The sequence below is a fragment of the Myodes glareolus genome, chromosome 5 (genome assembly GCF_982192425.1).
Source record: "Myodes glareolus chromosome 5, mMyoGla1.1, whole genome shotgun sequence".
NCBI classification, from domain to species: Eukaryota; Metazoa; Chordata; class Mammalia; order Rodentia; family Cricetidae; genus Myodes; species Myodes glareolus.
Window position 1 is genome coordinate 88,721,021 of NC_142030.1, and position 20,667 is coordinate 88,741,687.

Sequence of the window (20,667 nt, forward strand, 5' to 3'; positions counted from 1 at the left end):
AAAATCCAGATTAAGCTAAGAAAATGTTATTCAAACTCAAACAACTCTAAGTTCTGGTGGTGTGCAGGGCATAGTAATAGACTTTTATTTCAGCTGCTGCTGTTCCTGCCATCAACTTACTTCTTTCTTTTTTTGGTTTTTTGAGTCAGGGTTTCTCTGTAGCTTTGGAGCCTGCCCTGGAACTAGCTCGTGTAGACCAGGCTGACCTCGAACTCACAAAGATCCGCCTGCCTCTGCCTCCCAAGTGCTGGGATTAAATGCGTGCGCCACCACCGCCCAACAACTTGCTTCTTCTTTAGCCACATTGAAATCTCCATGACTTTCTGATTTGCATTTAGAGAAGGAACAAAAAGAGTAACAACATCTTTTAAAAAAAAAAACAAAAGTTATTTCTCCAGCCAGGTGGTGGAGCACGCCTTCAATCCCAGTACTCAGAAAGCAGAGGCAGGTGGTTCTCTGAGTTCAAGACCAGCCTGGTCTACAGAGGGAGTTCTAGGACACAGCCAGGGCTACACAGAGAAAAACCTATCTTCAAAAAAAAAAAAAAAAGTAAATGAATTTCCCCAGATTTGGGGAGAGTTGCAGGGAGGAGTGAAATAATGAATATCTTCAAAATACATTGTATGAAATTCTCAGAATTAATACAATTCTGTAGCTTTAGCATAAGGAAAAAGAACATATCAGTGTAGGCCATTGAGATGGTTCAGCAGGTAAAAAATATTTTCACCAAGCCTAATGACCTGAGTTTAGTCCTGGGTCCCATGTGGTGGGAGAGAACTGATTCTTCATGGGCATAAATGTAATTTTTTTAAAAAATATTTATTTATTTTTTTATTTGTTGTGTACACAATATGTTTCCTGTGTGTACGCCTGAAGGCCAGAAGAGGGCACCAGACCCCATTACAGATGGTTGTGAGCCACCATGTGGTTGCTGGGAATTGAACTCGGGACCTTTGGAAGAACAGGCAGTGCTCTTAACCACTGAGCCATCTCTCCAGCCCAAATGTAATTTTTTTTAAAAAAAAATGAGATATAAATATCTTTCAACACAAAAATTGGTATAATTTTATAGTAAATATCCCAGTGTATTCAGAAAAAAATATATTTATCACAGTAACAAGCTGATGACAGTAACTAAGTAATTTGTCAATTTCTTTTTGGGGAGTAGTGTGAGACATAGTTTCTCTGTAGTCCTGGCTGTCTTGCAACATACTCTATAGACCAGGCTGGCCTCCAGCTCACCAAGATCTGCCTGCCTCTGCCTATTGAGTTCTGATTTTAAAGGTCTATGCCACCACTGCCTCTCTGGCAAATTTGTCAAATTCTAAAGAAGATTCTGCTACAGAAAAATAGCCATCTCTACAGATTTGGATATTTGTTTTTCAATTTAAAAAAAAAAAAAGACTTTAAAACACTGGGAGGCAGATAGATCCCTCTTAATTCAGGGCCAGCTAGGGCTGTATAGCAAGACCCGGTCTCAAAAAGAGTAAGACTTTAGACTGGGGTGTGATTGGGATAGAAGATTGAGGGCTTTCCATGGCTGCTGATAAAAAGAAGGAGCATATAGACCAGAATGACAGCCTCACAATAACCGGGCCTCATCCTCTTCACAGATTAAAGTGTGGACAGCTAACCCACAACAGTTTGTAGAAGATGAGGATGATGACACTTTCTCCTATACTGTAAGAATTGCCGCTCAAGACTTGTTGCTGGTAAGAGTTACGTTGCTACTTCAACCAAATAACCCTCCAGTAATTGGAAGTTTCTTCTTCCTAGACATCTAACCCAAGGTAAGCAGCACTATTGGGCAGCTTCACCTCAGACCTTTTTAAGGATTTAAGAAAGTTGCTCAAGAAATTTGAGATTTAGAAATTCCAAAGTTGTAGCAACTGGTTCATTGAGTCAGGAATGCTTTCGTTTGCCCCTGTTTTCAGCCAACTTCCATGGCACAAACCATTTTAAGCTGGCAAACTTAAAAAGATTCTTGGGAGATGAGCATGCAACACCAGCTCATGATTTCTTTGACTCCTCCAGCTGGAGCACAGGGTTGTCTCTAGGCCAGCGTGCTGTGAAGAAACTGCTATGTCCTGTTGGGTTTGTTGGTGAATTTTGTCTCATTACTGTTGAGTGCTTCTAGGCACCTGTGTGACAGGTTTACATGAGGAGCAGGGGATATAGCTCAGTAGTAGAGCACTTGTGTAGCATTTGCAAAGTCGACTTGACTGAATTGCTGAAGCAAAAAAGAAGTAGAACAGGAAAAAAATTATGTGCTGTAGTGGCCTTAAATCTTCATGATCAGTCAGCTCCCAAGATAATAAATTTCTGGTCCATTGTCATCCAAAGCTAACTCATTTTTTTACGTAATGCTTCATTTAATAGAGCCAAACACATAAACTATTTAGAGCTATTTAGGCTTACAATGCATAAACATTACAGAATTTCATCAGAGACCCTGAATTAATGGGGTCACTTTTAATATACCTGATCAGGCTTTAGTATGGGTGTGTCAAGAGTTTAAACCGTCCACACACATACATTTATTTTTAGATCTTCTCTCTCCGTAGGCTGTGGCCACAGATTTCCAGAATGAGAGTGCAGCAGCCTTGGCTGCAGCAGCCACTCGGCATTTACAAGAAGCTGAGCAGACCAAAAGCAGTGGCACTGAGCACTGGTAAGAACATGCAGAAGCCGGGCTGCCCACCACCCTCATGGCAGCCAACAAACAGCTGACAGCCATCCATAACTACAATTTCAGCAGACCAACCCCCCCATCTTCTGGCTTCTGAAGGCACCAGGCACTCTGGCAGGATTCACAGAGGCGGGAGGGCAGGCAGTGCATGTGTGTGGTAACAAGCATGCGTGTATGCAGTGCTCTCATCCTTTATGATAGGCCAATGGCACTCTTAAAGTGGGGTAGGTCTCGGGAGCACAAACACCCAAATCTCTGCTGGGTGGAAACACAGGAAACCAGAGCCCTCCCCATAAAACTCGTGCACTGTCTCACAGGCTCTAAGCTCTCTTGTGACTGGATGTGGTCTATGACTTCTGTCATAGCACTTGGGAGCTAGAGGCAAGTTGAAGGCGTTCTTCCTTGATACATACTGAGTTTGAGGCAAGCGTATGTAATGTCCCATCTCAAAAAAATAAGGACTGGGGTGGGGGGACGACACATGCTTTTAGTCCCAGCACTCAGACAGAAGCAGGCAAATCACTGAGTTCAAGGCCAGCCTGATCTACAGAGCAAGTTTTATAAATAATCGCTGATTAGATAAATCAGCAGGTAAGGACACTTAAAGTCAAGCCTGACAAACTGAGTTCAATCCCTAGAACCCACAACATAGAAGTAATGGATTGACCTCTGTGTGCATGCCATTGCTAGTAAATGCTCCTACACGGTAGGCAGGCAGGCAGGCAGGCAGGCAGGCAAATATAAAAATATTGTTTTAAATAAATGAATTGGGATCAGATCATTCTGGAATACCCTTTTCTACCTGGCCTTACCTCAAATACCTTTATTTCAGAAGTGTAGTTTGTTTTAGCAACTGCAATATCCTTTTTGCAGGTGGAAAATCCATGAGGCCTGCATGCTTGCTCTAGGCTCAGTGAAGTCCATCATCACTGACAGTGTGAAAAATGGCAGGATCCATTTTGACATGCATGGGTTCCTGACCAACGTCATCCTTGCAGACCTCAACCTGTCAGGTATGTTTCAATATATGCCAGGATTCTAGATTGGGACTTGCTATTAACTCACATACACTTTGTGTGTCTGTGTGAGTATGGTGTATGCACACCATAGGTCAGAAGAGGTTGTCAAGTATCCTGTATCACACTCTGTTTATTCCTTTGAGGCAAGGTGTCGCCTTGAACCTGAAGGTCACGTCTTGGCTAGACCAGAATCCAGCAAGCCCAGTCCTACGTGTCTACCTCTGTCAGAGCTGGAGTTACAGATATTTCCTGACTGTTGCATGGGTGCTGTGATTCAAACTCTTAGCCTAATGATTACAGAACAAACATTCTTAACCCCTGAGCCATCTCTTAGCCCCCTTTTCTTCTCTCTTTCCCTCCATTTCTTAGTTTTGTGTATGTTTGTGTATTTAGATCTGAGTTCAGTTCTTTAATACCCCAAGGGCTCACCACTTGTAACTCAAGCTCCAAAGAAGCTGATGCCCTCTTCTGGCAACTACTGGCATTGCACTCATGTACACATTCACACACATCCACATAATTGAGATTAAAATCTTTAAATAAAAACACAAAAATTGTGACTCGTATCCATTCCTTTAGTTATCATAGTCATGATGTCACATATGTGCATGTTACCTCTGGAAAGTGCCCATGCTCACTTGCGAAGTAATGAAACAAAAAAGTTAATGTCTTGATATTCCTTTAAAAATGATTTTCGGGAGTTGGGCAATGTTAGTGCACACCTTTAATCCCAGCACTTGGGAAGCAGAGGCAGGCAAATCTCTGAATTCGAGGCCAGCCAGGGCTACACAGAAAAACTTTACCTTGAAACTTCCCCTGCCCCCCAAAAAAATTATTTGGGGGCTTGGAGAGATGGCTCAGCAGTTAAGAACATTGGCTGTTTGATTCTCAGCATCCACTTGGTGACTCACAGCTGTCTGTAACTCTAGTTCCAAGGATGCCATGCCCTCTTCTGGCCTCTGGGCACTAGGCACTCATGTAACATACAAATATATATGCAGACAAAACACCCATACACATAAGATTATGAAATGGTTTAAATTAAAGAATAATAATTTTAGCTATAAGGATGTTCAGGAACACCTGGTCCATACCTAGGCAATTATTGCCTCTGTATACAAAAGTGTTAGTAATTGTTTACTGGTCTGTTAGGAGCTATTCAATAATTCCTGTCAATTACATATTTTAGTGTGAATGACTAAGCTACGTTCTTTGACAGGCTGAATAAATTTAGTTTCCTCAAGCAGTTTGTGCTTGGCAGGAGGTAGTAATTCTTACATTAGTAGATAGACTCTCAAACAAAATGCAGCAGATGAGGAAGCTGAGCATATGGGATTATAGGAGCTCAGAGGTAATTGGGATTACTTACCTAAGAGATCACTGGGGTGATATAAAAGAGGAATGTGTTGACTTGTAATTTAAACAACGCCCAGAGTTGACAGATCAAGGTTGAGTTTCCATGACTGGGTATGTGCTTGAGTTTAGTAGCCATAAAGGGAGACTTGAATGCCATGACTAGTGTTGTGCATATTTGGTGGACTATAAAATTATTTGGCAGGTTGTTAATAGAGGGATAACATAGTCAGAGCTGTAATTAATGTTCTAGTGTTGACAGTAATAGGAAGAAAGTGGCAGTGGGGAAAGATTTAGATGAACTACAGTGTAGGCAAGAAATAACAAGGGCTTTAGTCAGAATATTTAGTAGTCAGATAGAATTAGGAAATTGATTCTGTACTAATCATTGTGCATTTTTTTATCATATGAAACTGCTTTTTCTTTCAAATAAGTCATATATGTTATGTAGCATCCAGTTATTTAACATTTGAGAAATGGAGTTGGGAAGGAGGAGGGGCAAGGGGAACTTTTTGTTGTCTAAACTGTAATTGCTCTTTGATTTTAGCGTCCCCTTTCCTCTTGGGACGGGCACTTTGGGCTGCCAGTCGTTTCACTGTTGCTATGTCTCCTGAACTGATTCAGCAGTTCCTACAGGCAACAGTCAGTGGTCTTCATGAGACACAACCCCCATCAGTTCGGATTTCTGCTGTGAGAGCCATCTGGGGGTAAGTATGCTGAGTGATAAGAATTGCTTAAAGAGAAACTGACTCGGGCAGAGAACATCACAGCTGTCCCACGCATCATAATGTTTGGAAATTTCTCCTGAAGCTCTCCTTCAGGAGGAATATTGGAAAGAAAGGAAAAAAGCAATGCAGGTGACTTCAGAAAGTTCCCTTTTGTTCCTCATTCCTGTTAAATTCACTCCAGCTGTGAAGTCACTTAGGCAGCTTCCCTTCTTCAGTGGAGGGGCATAGCCCAAGGTTGTGAGTGAGAAGTAATTTGTGTAAGAGTTGCAGTATTGTCGAGGGACATAAGTCTGACTAGCAACCACATCATTGTGTTGATAGTCACTGTGTTAGAAACCAAATTTGAAAGAATGTGACTTAGAAACATGGTTCATTTTTCCAGTTTCATGTCTTTTTCATAGGTTCAGACTAGAGTTTTAATAGTCAACATGGATGAGTATTTGCTTGCACATATGTCTGTATACCAGGTGCATATTTGGTGCCCATAGAAGTCTGAAAAGGACATTGAATGGATCTTCTGGAACTGGAGCTATAGACAGTTGTGAGTGCTGGGATTTAAGGCCGGGTCCTCTACAGAAACAAGTGCTCTTAACTGCCAACCCTACCCCCAGGCCTTAACAGTGTTATTTAAGGTTCAAATTTAAGCATCTCGGTTGAATTCTATGCATGAGAAATACAGTTTATCTTTCTATCCTGTCTTCTTAACTTTTGAAACAGTAACTGAGAAACCATGCATTGAGAAGAAAGAGGGAGGCTGGGAGGGATGTCCTTAGGGAGCTTTGCTGTTATGTGTTGAACAGTAAGTGGCACAACCATGAACAAAGGACCATCTTTTCCTGTGCAGTCTTGGTAAAGCTGACCTTTGGATCTAAATGAATTTAAAATGTATTGTACTAAGAGAAACCACATATAGCTTTTCAGAAAGCTCTGAAGCCATTCTAAGGAGGGAGCCCTAACCTGGTTAACCACTATCCATATTGCTTCTGACCTTTGTAAAACTTGATTTCATCTACATGAATTAATTATTCCCTGAAGCCTTAGACATCCCTTGTGGACAGTTGTCAGTATAAGATTAAAAGCAGGTGCTGGAGAAATGATTTAGCAGTTAAGAGCACATATTGTTCTTGAAGAAGACCCAGGTTTGATTCCCAGTACCCAGTCAGGCAGTTCACAACTACCTGTAACTCCAGCTCTAGATCTGAAACACCCTAGACCTCCTCTTACACATAAATAAATAATAATATTTTATGGAAAAATTAGCTGGACGGTGGTGACGCACACCTTTAATTCACTCAGGAGGCAGCAGCAGGTGGATCTCTGTGAGTTCGAGGCCAGCCTGGTCTACAAGAGCTAGTTCCAGGACAGGCTCCAAAGCTACAGAGAAACCCTGTCTCAAAAACAAACAAACAAAAGAAAAAAAGAAAGAAAGAAAAAATTAAAAGCCTTTGCCAACAAAATAAAAACAAAACCATTAAAATCTATATATGTGTGTGTACTACTTAAAAGTTTAAAAATGGGCCAGGAATAAAATCAGGATAATAAATTTAAAAGTAGATTATGAATTGGTAAAAGAAATGAGTCTACTCTGTGTTGTGATTTCACAGAAATGTTTAGAGTTGCAAACTGAGAAGCGTTTGATGTGTATTTACTCAGGGTAAACACCCCTTGTCTCCTGGGTGTTTTAGAAAATAAATACTTTCACATATTGTGTGTGTGTGTGTGCATATGTGTATATATATACATACAAGTGTATTTATGTATGTTTGGTTACAATAAGCTTAATTTTATAGTCAGAAAAAAATATTGAGAGGCTAGAGAGATGATGGCTCAGCAGTTTAAGAATGCTCAGTGTATACTCGTGAGTACTGGAGTTAAGATCCTAGCACCTGCTGGGTAGTGGTGGTGCATGCCTTTAATCCCAGCATTGAGGGGCAGAGGCAGGTGGATTTCTGTGAGTTCAAGGCCAGCCTGAACTGGTCTACTGAGTTCCAGGACCACCAAGGCTACACAGAGAAACCCTGTCTTGAAAAACCAAAAAAAAAAAAAGAAAAGAAAAAGAAAGTAAGGAAGGAAAAAAAGACGAACAGACCCTAGCACCCGTGTAACAAGCTGGCCACCCTGCACACTTCCATAACTTCAGCTCCAGGGGAAGTGGGAAGAGACAGGAGAGTCACCTGAGAGAACAAGCCTTAAGTTCAGGAAGAGAGGGCGCCTCAAAAAAGAATGAGTGAGAAGTGATAAGGAACACGGTGCCCTCTTCTGGCCTCTACATGTACACAGACACATGCACGTGCATACATATATGTACATACAGCCAAACATTTACTCAAAAATAAATAAAAGTCTTTAATATGAAGATATTTTTAATACCTAATGTATAGTTCTCAATGACTCCTTAGGCAGCGATCTACTGATTTCCCCAATGCCAGAGAGTAATGGGCACTCACACCTTTACAGAGTTATACAAATGGATCCCCTAAACCCTGTCTATAAGTTCCAAGAGCTACCCTAGGGTGGCTGGAGAGATAGCAGAACTAAAAGTGCCTCCTTCTCTTGCAGAAGACCTGAGTTGGGGATCCCAGCACCCAGATGGGGCAGCTCATGACCACCTGTTAGTCCAGATCTAGTGGGGCTCAAAAATCTCCAGTCTTCATAAACTCCTGTATTCTCACACATACCCCACACACCCAAAATTATAAAAATAATAACAAAAATAAATCTTTGGGTCAGAGAGATGGCTCAATGGTTAAGAGGTACTCACTGTTCCTTTTTTGTTTTGGGGGGGGGTGTTTGCTTTGTTTGTTTTATTTATTTATTTATTGGTGTGTTTTCTTGGCTTTTTGAGACAGTGTTTCTCTGTGTGGCCTTGGCTATCCTGAAACTCACTCTGTAGACCAGACTGACCTTAAATTCACAGAGATACACCTGATTCTGCCTCCCGAGTGTTGGGATTAAAGGCATGCAACACCATTGCTGGACTTACTCTGGGGAGTTTTCTTTTCGAGTTTCATTGTATTTTTAAGTATTTGTCTGTGGCTATGTGCATATGAGTGCAGATATCTCTGGAGGCCCAAGAGATACAGGCAGCTGTGAGCTGCCCAGTATGGGTGCTAGGAAACAAAAGCAGGTCCTCTAGAAGAACAGACTGTGCCTGAACCCCTGAGATCTCTTCAACCCCTGGAGTTTCAAATATAACATTTTTGTTCATCATAGCACCCTTGCTTTTTTCTTTTGTACCAGCTTTAATTTATTCTTCCATGCAGTTGCTTATATGACAGTGTAAACAACCTTAAATGATTTCTGGAAACAAGATATTTGTTGATACATAATTAGACTTCTGTTGGATTTCTCTAGTCATATTTATGACTGACTTTTTTTCGGGTTGTTTGTTTGTTTGGTTGGTTTTGTTTTCTTGTTTGTTTGGTTTTTTGTTTGCTTGGGGATTTTATTGTTTTTGGTTTTGTTTCTCTGTGTAACAGCTCTGGCTATTCTGGAACTCACTTTTGTAGACTAGGCTGGCCTCGAACTTACAGAGATATGCCTGCCTCTGCCACCCGAGTGCTGGGAACTGGCTTTTTTTATTAATTATGTATGTATTAATTTAATGTGCATGGGTATTTTGCCTGTGTGTGTGTCTGTGCACCAGGAAGTCCAGGACTGTGGAACTGAACTTCCATGTGAGTGCTGGGAATTGAACCTGAGTCCTCTGCAAGAACAATTGTTCTAAACCCCAGAGCTATCTTTCCAGCCTCTACCCCCACCCCAGGTCTAACTTCTAAAGGCTGAAATGACACCTCACTTTGATCAGCTCTGAACTCTTGTTTCTTGTTTTGTTATCTTGTTTTAATTACAAGGGCAATGATGCTGATTTTCTGTTCTAAAAAGATCCACTTCTTGGCTCAAATTATTATAGCAATATACAGCTAAAAGTTGAAACATCAACTAGGAAGCTGCTGTAGTAATCCAGACAGAAGTTTCTACTGCAGTCTATAGTAGTAGCCAGTGGAAGATGGGGAGGAAGCCATGAGAAGGTAGGAACAAAGCTCTGAGACTAGGATTTTTTTTTTCCTTTTAATCTTTAAGTCCAAGATCTAAGGATACAAAGTTGCTAAAGCAATGAGTAGAGAAGTAGTGTAGACTTGACAATAAATAGTAAGCTTAGTAGTCAATGTTTTGATTTTTCAGTTATTTGTAAGAAATATATTCTGGAAGAACCAATAAGCAGTGACCATATGGTGGTTTACAACTCTCTTCAGTTCCAGGATACAACGCCCTCTTCTGGCCTCTCAGGCACTAGGCACATGAGTTGTTTCAGGCAAAATTCATACGTATAGAATTAAATTAATCCCAAAACAGTTTAAAAGAAAAAGAAAGAAGTAAGGTCTGAGCAAAAAGCAAGTCTATGGCAAATGCAAGCCCATAAAACCATAGTTTCACTGGTCATTGTGGAACTTTATGTGACTATAAAACAAACAAGAGTGGGATGTGATGGCACACGCCTTTCAGCCCAGCACTCTGGAGGCAGAGGCAGGTGAATCTCTGGGTTCAAGACCAATCTTGTCTGCATATCAATTTCCAGTTCAGTCAGACTACACTGTGAAACCCTGTCTTTAAAAAAAAATATTAATTATCTACTAACAGGGTATTATTTAGAGAAACAATGTTTTTATTTTTATTTATTACTGCCATTCTATTGGAATTTTTAACTAATTAAAATTAATTTAATTAATTAAGGGAGGGCATGTGGGCATCTGCAATCAAAGCACACAAAGAACAACTTGTGGCAGTCGGTTCTCTCTTTCCACTATGTGAGTCCTAGGGATCCAACTCAGTTTCCAAGGTTTGTCAGCAAAACACCTTTATTCATTGAGCCATTTCACCAGCTAGCTCATCCCCTGGTACTACCATTCTGAAAGGGGGCTTTGGACTGGAGGTGTGGTTCCGTGGTAGAGAATTTGCCCAGTGTGTGCAAAGCCCTGAACTCCGTCCCCATCAGAAAAGAGGGAAAGTGAAGGTTTAAACAATGTGTAGCGTTTGTATCCTGTGAGAGACAGTAAGCAATATTCAGTAAATATTTGTTGATTAAGAGGTGAATAGACCTGCATAGAGAAGTTTAGACTCCAAAGGTAAAGTATTAACTTTGTAAGTACACATAAGACTGTTTACATAAATTAAACTCAATTTTGTCCCCCTAAAACTCATAGCACAAGATTTGTTACATGAAAATTAAAAAATAGTCTCCTATTATACAATTATAATGAAAAGTTGTTTTAAGACTACATTTGTTTTTTGTTTTTTCTTTTTGTGAGTTGTCTTATTTTGTTTTTGAGACAGGGTCTCAGTGTGTAGACCAGACTGACCGTGAGCTACAGCATACAGGTGGAAGCCAAAGACTAATTTCCAAGAGATGGTTCTCTCCCTCCACTGTGTAGTGTCTAGGGAACCAGCTCAGGTCATCGGGCTTGGGGAAGTACCTTTACTGGCTGAGCCATCTTGCCAGCTTTATACATCCAAACATTGGTAATTTAACACTGTGGTCTGAGGACTCATAAGACATTTAACCTAGTATCTTAATAGTTTGGGTGTGATGCTATAACTGGATTTGCCTCATCACCGGAGCGGGAGGAATGAACTTTTTTCAAAATAACTGATATTTTAAGAAGGTAGAATTAAAGGTGCTGATATTCATGTAATGTGCTACAGAAAGATATAAAGCCATAGCTAACTATAGAAGTGGCTCTGTAAAGCTATGTATGCATGTGTCATAGAAGATTGGAAAGCCTAAGCATTGAAGGCTCTGCTTACGAGTAACTCTTAATTATCTCTCTCTCTAGTTATTGTGATCAGCTGAAAATCTCAGAGAGTACACATGTGCTTCAGCCCTTCCTCCCCAGCGTCCTCGATGGACTAATTCACCTAGCAGCCCAGTTCAGCTCAGAGGTCCTCAACCTGGTGATGGAGACCCTGTGCATCGTTTGTACTGTCGACCCAGAATTCACAGCAAGCGTGGAAAGCAAAATCTGTCCCTTCACCATCGCCATTTTCCTAAAGTACAGTAATGGTATGCCATCAGGAAAGCTGTGTTGATGAGAAGCATAGCAAAGAAATAGTTCGCATAGATACAGCTGCATTACAAAATAGAAAATCAGTTCCTGTCATTTTATTCTCGTAAGGACCAAGAAAGATAGTGAGGAAAAGACTAACACAAAAAGATGTAATTCAAAACTGATGATGGAGTAAGAGAGTAAGTAACTTCCTGAGTGGTCTGGAAAAGGAAATCCTAGGACTGGGGCCGTGGTTCTGTGCTAGAGCCCTTACCTAACGTGTATCAGATCCTGGGATTGGGGGTGCGGTTCTGTGTTAGAGCCCTTACCGAGCGCGTACCAGACCCTGGGTTTGATTCCCAGCACTGGGGAAGAAAATACTAAGGAAACATGCAAAGAAACCTTGCACACGTGAAACAAGTGCTGTACTGCCAAGCTGCCTCCCACCCTTTGAGTTTGAGCCCTTGTGTGCTTAGCCTGGCCTTGACCCTGCCATCCCCTGCTTCCTCTTCCGCCTTCTCCCAAGGGCTGGATTATACACACGGGCTTCCATACCCAGCATGGATTTTTTTTTTTAATAATAGTAAAAGTTAAGTGAAACGATAGTTTTCCCCCAGAACATGCATAAAATATTATATGAACTTTTAGTTTTTATTTTAAAAGAGGATATTGTGTAGCTTTGTATACTGGGAGAAAAATGCCAGGAGAAAATGTATCAGAAGGTTATCTCTAGGTGGTGGGATTACAGAATTTTCTCTCCATTAATACTTTTCAGCATTTTAAGTTTTATGGTCAGTATACTTACATCTATGTACCGGAAAAAATATTAAGGATATTTTTTGTTTTCACTATTGAAACTAAAAGATACGTAGAAATATATATCCTACCAAATACGATATTCTACAAAACTTGTTATTTAATTTATTTGGTTGTTTTTGTTTTTTACTTGAAGAATGTGTCCTGAAGAACATGCTTGTTGATCTCTCATTCTTTTTTTTTTTTAAATATTTATTTGTTTATTATATACACAATATTCTGTCTGTGTATGTCTGCAGGCCAGAAGAGGGCAGCAGACCCCATTACAGATGGTTGTGAGCCACCATGTGGTTGCTGGGAATTGAACTCAGGACCTTTGGAAGAGCAGGCAATGCTCTTAACCTCTGAGCCATTTCTCCAGCCCTCTCTCATTTTTTTAGGCTTCATTGGTTTTCTATGAAATGACTGTATCTTTTATTTACCCATTCTGTTAATGGAGAGCTAGATCTTTTTTGTTTGTTTGGTTTTTCTATTACAAGCAATACTGTAGTTACTTTTAACATATACCTTAGTATACACTGCATATATCTTTTCATGCTACATAAAAAGGATATTTTTATTATGTAAGTAAAACAGATTGCCATGCAGTTCCATTTCTTAACCAGGTAATGCATACCTGTGATTTTAGCCCTCTGGGCTAAGGCTGGAGGCTACAGGTATATAATGAGACCCCTCCTCAAAACAGACACCAAAAAGAAGCTCCATCTCTTTATGAAGCTCTGCATTTTGAGAGCTGTATATTTTGCTACAGGTAGGGCCCTAGGAGTTCTTCCTATCTGTAACGACCGCTCCCTAAGAAATATGTGTGACTTCTTGAAAAGGTGTAAGGGGAGCAAAAGAGGAGGCTCAGAAGTTAAGAGCACTAGCTGCTCTGCCAGGGAGCCCCCATTTCAATCACTCACATGATGGCCCGTGGCCTTCTGGAACTCTAGTTCCAAGGGAGACATCCATCCTCTTCTGGTCTCCTTGGGCACTGCAGGCATGTGGAACACAAATATGTATGCAGGTAAAACATCCATACAATGAGTATAAATAAATAAATCCAATAAATATTTTTTTAAAAAACTAGAATGTGTAAGAGCCTGGGGGCAACTGTGTTTGAACTTTTGTATCTTCTTTTTTTTTTCCTTCCCAGACAGGGTCTCTTTATGTATCCTTGGCTGTCCTGGAACTCACTGTAAAGACCAGGCTGGCTTCAAATTCACAGAGATCTGCCAGCCTCTGCCTCCCAAGTGCTGGGATCAAAGGCATGTGCCACCATATCCAGCTTTCTTATCTTCTTAACAAAGTATCAGTGGGGTTTTTTTATTTTTGTTTGTTTTTATTTTTTGGTTTGGAGGCCTTTATCATTTGGCTTCATTATCATTCCAGGTGCCTCAGAAGAAAAGCCTACTTTAACTTTAAGAGTAGCTATTAAAAAGTCCATTCCCTGATAAAAACATTATATGTTTTGAAGACTTAGCATCCCCTTGTTCTTCAGGTGATCTATATGACAGGCTGCTCCACTTCCCAAGTGTGTGAGATATAATCTGTGCAGACGTTTTTAACTTATGTTAGATGTAGAACAAGAAACCAACATTATTAGACCAGAAGTAGACAGGACTCCATGTTGCCTTATCCGCTTCAGATCCTGTTGTCGCCTCGCTGGCTCAGGACATCTTCAAGGAGCTGTCGCAGATTGAAGCCTGTCAAGGCCCAATGCAGATGAGGCTGATCCCCACGCTGGTCAGCATAATGCAGGCCCCAGCAGACAAGATCCCTGCAGGGCTCTGTGCGGTAAGTGTCACCCACAGATCCCACCTAGGACAGGACGTCAGGAAGAGCATTGGAGACTTGGGATATTATTTTATACTGAGCTACTCTGTCCATGAGGACAGGAGTAAACCCTGTCTCGGAAAACCAAAAGGGAGTGAGAATATGTGTGTGTTCTGAGACTAGCTGTATAGGCCAATCTGGCCTTGAATTCACAGAGATCTGCCTGCCTCTATCTCTCCCCAATGATGGGATTACAGGCATGCATCACTGGTAGCTTTTTCCCCAATGCATGTGTGTCTATGTATGCATGTGGGGGCAGGAGGACAACCTCTGGGGTCCATTAGGAACACAATCTCCCTCCTTTGAAACAAGATCTCTCAACTTGAGACTTGCTAAGTAAGGTATGCTAATTAGCCAGAAAGCACCAGGGAACCTCCTTTCTCTGCCTCCCCAGCACTAGGATTATAAGCACCCATGCCATTATACCTGCCTTTTTACACGGATACTGGGAGTAGAAGTCAGTTCTTTATGTGACAAGAGAAATAATGCTTTACCAACTGAAACATCCCCCTAACCACTGTCAAATACCACCCACCCCATGGCTAATAAACTACAAGCACTACAATGACACTGAGAGTTCCGACTACCTAACAGGTATCTTGGCTGCTAGGTACCTCCTACCCCAAAAGTAATTTGACTTTTCTTCTTTCAGACAGCCATTGATATCCTGACCACAGTAGTTCGAAATACAAAGCCTCCCCTTTCCCAGCTCCTTATCTGTCAAGCTTTCCCTGCTGTGGCACAATGCACCCTTCACACGGATGATAATGCCACCATGCAGGTATGTGAGACTTGGAAATTAGAGAGAAAAGTTTCCCAGCCATAGCCATATAGTAGGCCGGGGGAAAAAAAGTGACATGTGATTATGTTTTTGAAATAAATTCTCTTGACTCCAAATTTAGTTAGAGAAGCCTGGTTTGCTCTGAGGTCTGCTACAGCCTTAAAAAGTGTGAAATGCCAGATATCTGGCTGACTGTGCTTGGTTATTGATGCTATAGAGAGCTTAGGTGTCAGATTTGTTGCCTTGGACTCTTCTGAAGATTCTGTTGACACAGTCAGCAAAGCGATGGGCCTGATGAAGGATGTGTTGACTGTTTTTTCGGGTCTTTATAGTATAGGAACATGATAGTAGATACTGGTCAGATTGGAAATTTCTAGGCAAACAGTGATTTGTGTGAGATCTCATGAAAACCTTTAATACTCCTGATTATTGCTGCATCTAAAAGGTTTTTTTTTTTTTTTTTTTTTTTTTTTACTACCAAAGATAAATCTTTATAGTTAAACCTCAGCTTGGTTGGTGACTGGCCCTTGTAATGAGAAGTAGGCAGTTTTGAGATAGCTGGTTGGGTAAAGGAAGGATTGTATTAGTTCCTGTCTTTATCTGTAACAATAAATTCCAGCATCTAGTGTTAGGAGCCACATGAACCCTATAGGCTTACTGCTCCCATGAGGCATAGACCTCTGTCAGTAACAGTCTGGGGGCCTCCCTGCATCTGTTCCTCTCACTTCTGTTTCCACAGAATGGTGGAGAGTGCTTGCGGGCCTACGTATCGGTGACACTGGAGCAGGTAGCCCAGTGGCATGATGAGCAAGGCCACAATGGACTATGGTATGTGATGCAAGTGGTGAGCCAGCTCCTGGACCCACGAACTTCCGAGTTCACTGCAGCCTTTGTGGGCCGTCTGGTCTCCACTCTCATCTCAAAGGCAGGGAGAGAGCTTGGGGAGAATCTGGACCAGATTCTTCGTGCCATCCTTAGTAAGATGCAGCAGGCAGAGACACTCAGTGTCATGCAGGTAAGAGCAGTGGGTACGAGGCTTTTGTCAGTATGGGTGACAGGGAGTATATGGGCCCTGAGATGTTTGACTCTCTCACTATTCTTGTAGAACAGTTAAGTAAAATTGGATCTGCGCTAGCCCAAGAAACATGAGCAAAGACAGCCTCGTGTTCTGTCCTGTGAATAGACTCTGCTATATATAAAGATATCATGTGTATGAGTGTTTCCCTTGCATGAGTGTGTGTGTGTGTGTGTGTGTGTGTGTGTGTGTGTGTGTGTGTATACACAAATATATGGAGTCCAGTCCTTTGGAACTAGAATTAGAAATGGTTGTGGATACTAGGAACCGAACCCAGCTCCTCAGCAAAAACAGTGGTGTCATTAACCACTGACCCGTTTCTCCAGCCCAAACTGTTTCTTTTTCTTCTTTTTTTAATGGTCTCTTTGTATAGCTCTGGCTATTCTAAAATTCTCTGTGTAGGCCAGGGTGGCCTCTCAAATTCAGTGATCTGCCTGCCTCTGCTTCCTAAGTACTGGGATCAAAAGTGTGCACCACCATGCCCAGGCCCAAACTCTTGTTTCTTTACTGACTAGGCTATTCCCTCTCCTCCTGTGTCTATAGAATCTGTTTTCCTAAAACAGACACCCTGTTGTTCTCTTCTAGTCTCTGATCATGGTGTTTGCTCATCTGGTGCACACTCAGCTGGAACCTCTGTTGGAGTTCTTGTGTAGCCTCCCAGGACCTACTGGCAAACCAGCCCTGGAGTTTGTGATGGCTGAGTGGACAAGCCGGCAGCATCTATTTTATGGACAGTACGAAGGCAAAGTTAGGTAGGGCCCTATCTTTCTGCTCTGAGCTTTCGGCTTCTACTCATTTAAATCTTTCTTCCCTGACTTGCACTTGATTTTTGTTTGTCACGCCAAGCTATCCCTGTGGTCTCGGTTCTGTCTTTCTCGAAAACCCTTATATTTGAATATCTTCATGGTGAAATTCCCAATAAAACAATCCGCAGAGTATAATGTGTATTTCTGATTTCTGCTAAGAGCCTCCTCTGGAACAGACTCTGCCTGGTTAAGTACAGATAGTGGCTTATTCGCCTTTATAAACCGAGCCTTTGCTTTAACTCTGTAGCCTAGACTTCTGTCTTTTATTTTTCTGGTGCTGGGAACCAAACCCAGGGTCTTGAATTTGCTAGGCAAGGCTTCTACCACGTAGCTAAGTCCCTAACCTCTCTTGCCTAGGATTATTCGATTGGGTCTCATTACCTAAATTATTCATTACTAAATTACCTCATTGCTGTAGACAGCTGTTGTGTGTGACTTGCTCACTCTAACCTTGTTCAAGCTGAACAGATAACAGTAGACCACCTCATAGGCACCAAATCCTATTCTCAGCTGAGCGCTGCTACTCTCCTAATTAGTTGTGAAAAGTTTCCCCATTAGAGGGAGGGTCTTCATCTTCTGAGAGTGAGCTCTGGATGGTTGCTGACTATCATTCTCTGGCTCTTCCCAGCTCTGTAGCACTATGTAAACTGCTTCAGCATGGCATCAACGCAGATGACAAGCGGCTACAAGATATTCGTGTGAAGGGAGAGGAGATCTACAACATGGATGAAGGCATTCGTACCCGCTCCAAGTCAGCCAAAAGTGAGTAAGACTTCCATTTCTGCAGGGTTTTAAGAGTTTGGGGGTAGGTCTGCATTTTTATTGGTGGGTTTCATAAAGAAGAAGCAGACACCTAGGCACAAATAAATCAGAATGTATTTATCCTTCTTGTTGAAAACTGGGGCAAATAATCCCAGGGACAGTGTTCCCCAGCTTCCATTCTGGGGCTCAGCTCTGTTACTGTAGCAACTGATCTCTAATCCCAGAACTCTCTTGCGTCTCCTTATTTCTTAGCTGTTATATAAAACACCAGGCAGAATTAAATGTAAATTATTCTTTGCTGGCTGGATGTAGTGAGAGATGGTGGAGATCATCTCAGAGGATATGAGAGGAACTGTAGGAAGGGTGAGGTGCCCCGGTGACAGTCTAACTGGGGGTCTTTTCACTTCCTTCCTAGATCCAGAGCGGTGGACAAACATTCCTTTGTTGGTCAAGATCCTAAAGCTGATTATCAATGAACTCTCCAATGTCATGGAGGCCAATGCGGCTCGCCAGGCCACTACTGCTGAGTGGAGTCAAGGTGCACCAGACTCTTACTTCCAGGAGACTTTAACCTGAAGGACCATGTTACTTAATGTCATATGATCGGTTAGGTTTATTAGGCACAGATTTAAAGGGCGTGGCGGGGATGTTATTGAAAAGCTGCTCCATGTCTGGCACTGTCCAGGCTGTATTAATTCTCACAAAGGTTGAAGGTGGGGGCCACTCAGAAGCAAGCTGCCTACCCTAACCCTTCTTTGAAGCTTTAGTTCTTCCGTTAACTCATTGGGAAGGTTTGGCCATTTGGTTCTTTCACATTGGAGAGGATGGCAATCTACGCTGTAGAAACCTTTGGCCCTTCTGTTTTGTCCTGTTAAGATTTGGGAGGGAAAATTCATGACTGTTTTATCTGCTTTTCATCCTCAAGTAGATGATTCCAATGATATGTGGGAGGACCAGGAGGAAGAGGAAGAAGAGGAGGAGGATGGTTTAGCCGGCCAGCTTTTATCTGACATCCTTGCTACAAGTAAATATGGTAAGCCATTTGAGAAAAGACAGGACAATATGGTAAATACCTTTTCTGTGCACACTGGTGCCAAGAATGGGTTACCTGAGCAAGAGAAGATATGGGCTTACAATGGGTGTTTCTTGGGCTTTTGCCCCTTCTGCCTTAGCCATGGGGTGGTAAATGCCATCAAAGGCCTGATGATGGGCCTCTGTCCTGACTCACCCTGTGTTGGCTATGTCTAACAGAGGAGGATTACTATGAAGATGATGAGGAAGAGGACCCTGACGCCCTGAAGGATCCTCTCTATCAGATTGATCTGCAGGTGAGGATGTCTGTAGATGCCTTACAAGTGACAGTGCATTTCAAGCCATGGAAGCAAGATGTGGCTTCAAAACCATTCACAGTTCTTCATGAGAACTACAAGTGGAAGTGGAGTTGCTATCTGCATGCTCAAGGCCATGGGCGGAGAGGGGTGCTGGGGTTTTCATCCAGTATTCTGCACCAGCTGTGTACATCTTCTGAGGTTGCCTTGTGAAAGTTCTCTGGGTGAAATCGGAGATAGAGCCTTGGAAATGATTTTGGTTCCCTATGGCATTCTGTCATTGGGTTGTATGTTAGATCCAAGAATGGAAACCTACCCCTTAGGAAGCTGGCATCTGTATGAAAGCCAGCATTCCTATTCCACTTGCTGGTGGTCCTTACCCTGCTGCACACTGTTGGCCCTGGGAATCTGTAGTAATGCCACTGTCATTCTTCCTCCAGGCATACCTCACCGACTTCCTTTGCCAGTTTGCTCAGCAGCCCTGCTACATAATGTTTTCGTGCCACCTTAATGACAACGAGAGGCGGGTTCTGCAGACCATCGGCATCTAAAAAGGGGATTCTTCGACCCGTGTTCCCTCTCCTGGCCCAGCCACAGACCATTCTACAGCCCTCGCTGGTCTTGAGATGCACTTTTTCTCAGTCTGGAGTGGCTTCCTGGCCTATGGCCTCAACAGTGACACTGAGGACTCGGTCCTTGCTCACCAAGGCCAGCATTTAAAAATGCTAAAACAAAGGACATTTCTCAGAGTCCTGTGAAGATACCCCAAATCTGGAACTGTTTTATTCCCTAGCTGCCACCTCCATTCCGAGCATCTTTTGTTGGCCAGACCAGAAACATTGATACCCAGAAGGATTATGACTTCCTGGTGATTTTGCCCCACATCAGGAGCACAGGAAGTCACTACCATTTATATTCAGAAACATACCTATTTGTTTTCATAGGATATCTGATGTGTTCAGATAGGAGTCCATTGAGAGATCATTATGCTTTCTACCCTCAGCTCCTGATGCTCTAAGTTCTTGGTAGGAACAAGCTGGAGCAGCCACATACTGAGCCCTTTCCAGTAACCTCCTTCCATGCTTCCCTCATGCAACACTAAGGCTCCTCTGTCAAAGGAGCCATCTTCCCATCTCTGCTTCATTGCATGACACTGCCCCTCCCCCCAGGCTGTTTCTATATATACATGCACACACAAAATAAGCCAGACAGATGGTAACTTGTCTTTCTTTTTTTAGGAAAAAAAAATCAGGAAAAAGATTTTTATTTCTAAATCTGCCTGACCCATCTATATTTAATATGCCTCTTCTATGCAGGCTCTGTGGTTACACAGAGCCTGATATGCAAAGGTTACCCCCATCCCTCAGGAATCCTCCAAAGTGGTTGAGTTGTAGCCCTCGACTTTGCAACATGTATTTTTCTAGGACAGTAAAGCAAACTTTACAAATGAA

At 42.1% G+C, this 20,667-nt stretch overlaps 1 protein-coding gene across 2 annotated transcripts in view; it reads left to right on the plus strand.

Annotated features, from left to right (window-relative positions):
- The window catches only part of Ipo9 (importin 9), a 41,543-nt gene extending 20,876 nt beyond the window's left edge, over positions 1-20,667 (plus strand). Inside the window, exons 11-24 of one of the 2 annotated variants that reach the window (XM_048430877.3) lie at positions 1,614-1,712; positions 2,565-2,671; positions 3,563-3,702; positions 5,609-5,768; positions 11,624-11,850; positions 14,277-14,425; positions 15,117-15,245; positions 15,985-16,260; positions 16,906-17,072; positions 17,755-17,888; positions 18,304-18,426; positions 18,814-18,921; positions 19,140-19,216; positions 19,657-20,667. In XM_048430877.3, the coding sequence (XP_048286834.1) occupies positions 1,614-1,712; positions 2,565-2,671; positions 3,563-3,702; positions 5,609-5,768; positions 11,624-11,850; positions 14,277-14,425; positions 15,117-15,245; positions 15,985-16,260; positions 16,906-17,072; positions 17,755-17,888; positions 18,304-18,426; positions 18,814-18,921; positions 19,140-19,216; positions 19,657-19,767 (2,007 nt within the window). In that variant the 3' untranslated portion in view covers positions 19,768-20,667. The remainder of the gene's footprint in view (positions 1-1,613; positions 1,713-2,564; positions 2,672-3,562; positions 3,703-5,608; positions 5,769-11,623; positions 11,851-14,276; positions 14,426-15,116; positions 15,246-15,984; positions 16,261-16,905; positions 17,073-17,754; positions 17,889-18,303; positions 18,427-18,813; positions 18,922-19,139; positions 19,217-19,656) is intronic. The other variant, XM_048430878.3, reaches the window with a different exon arrangement.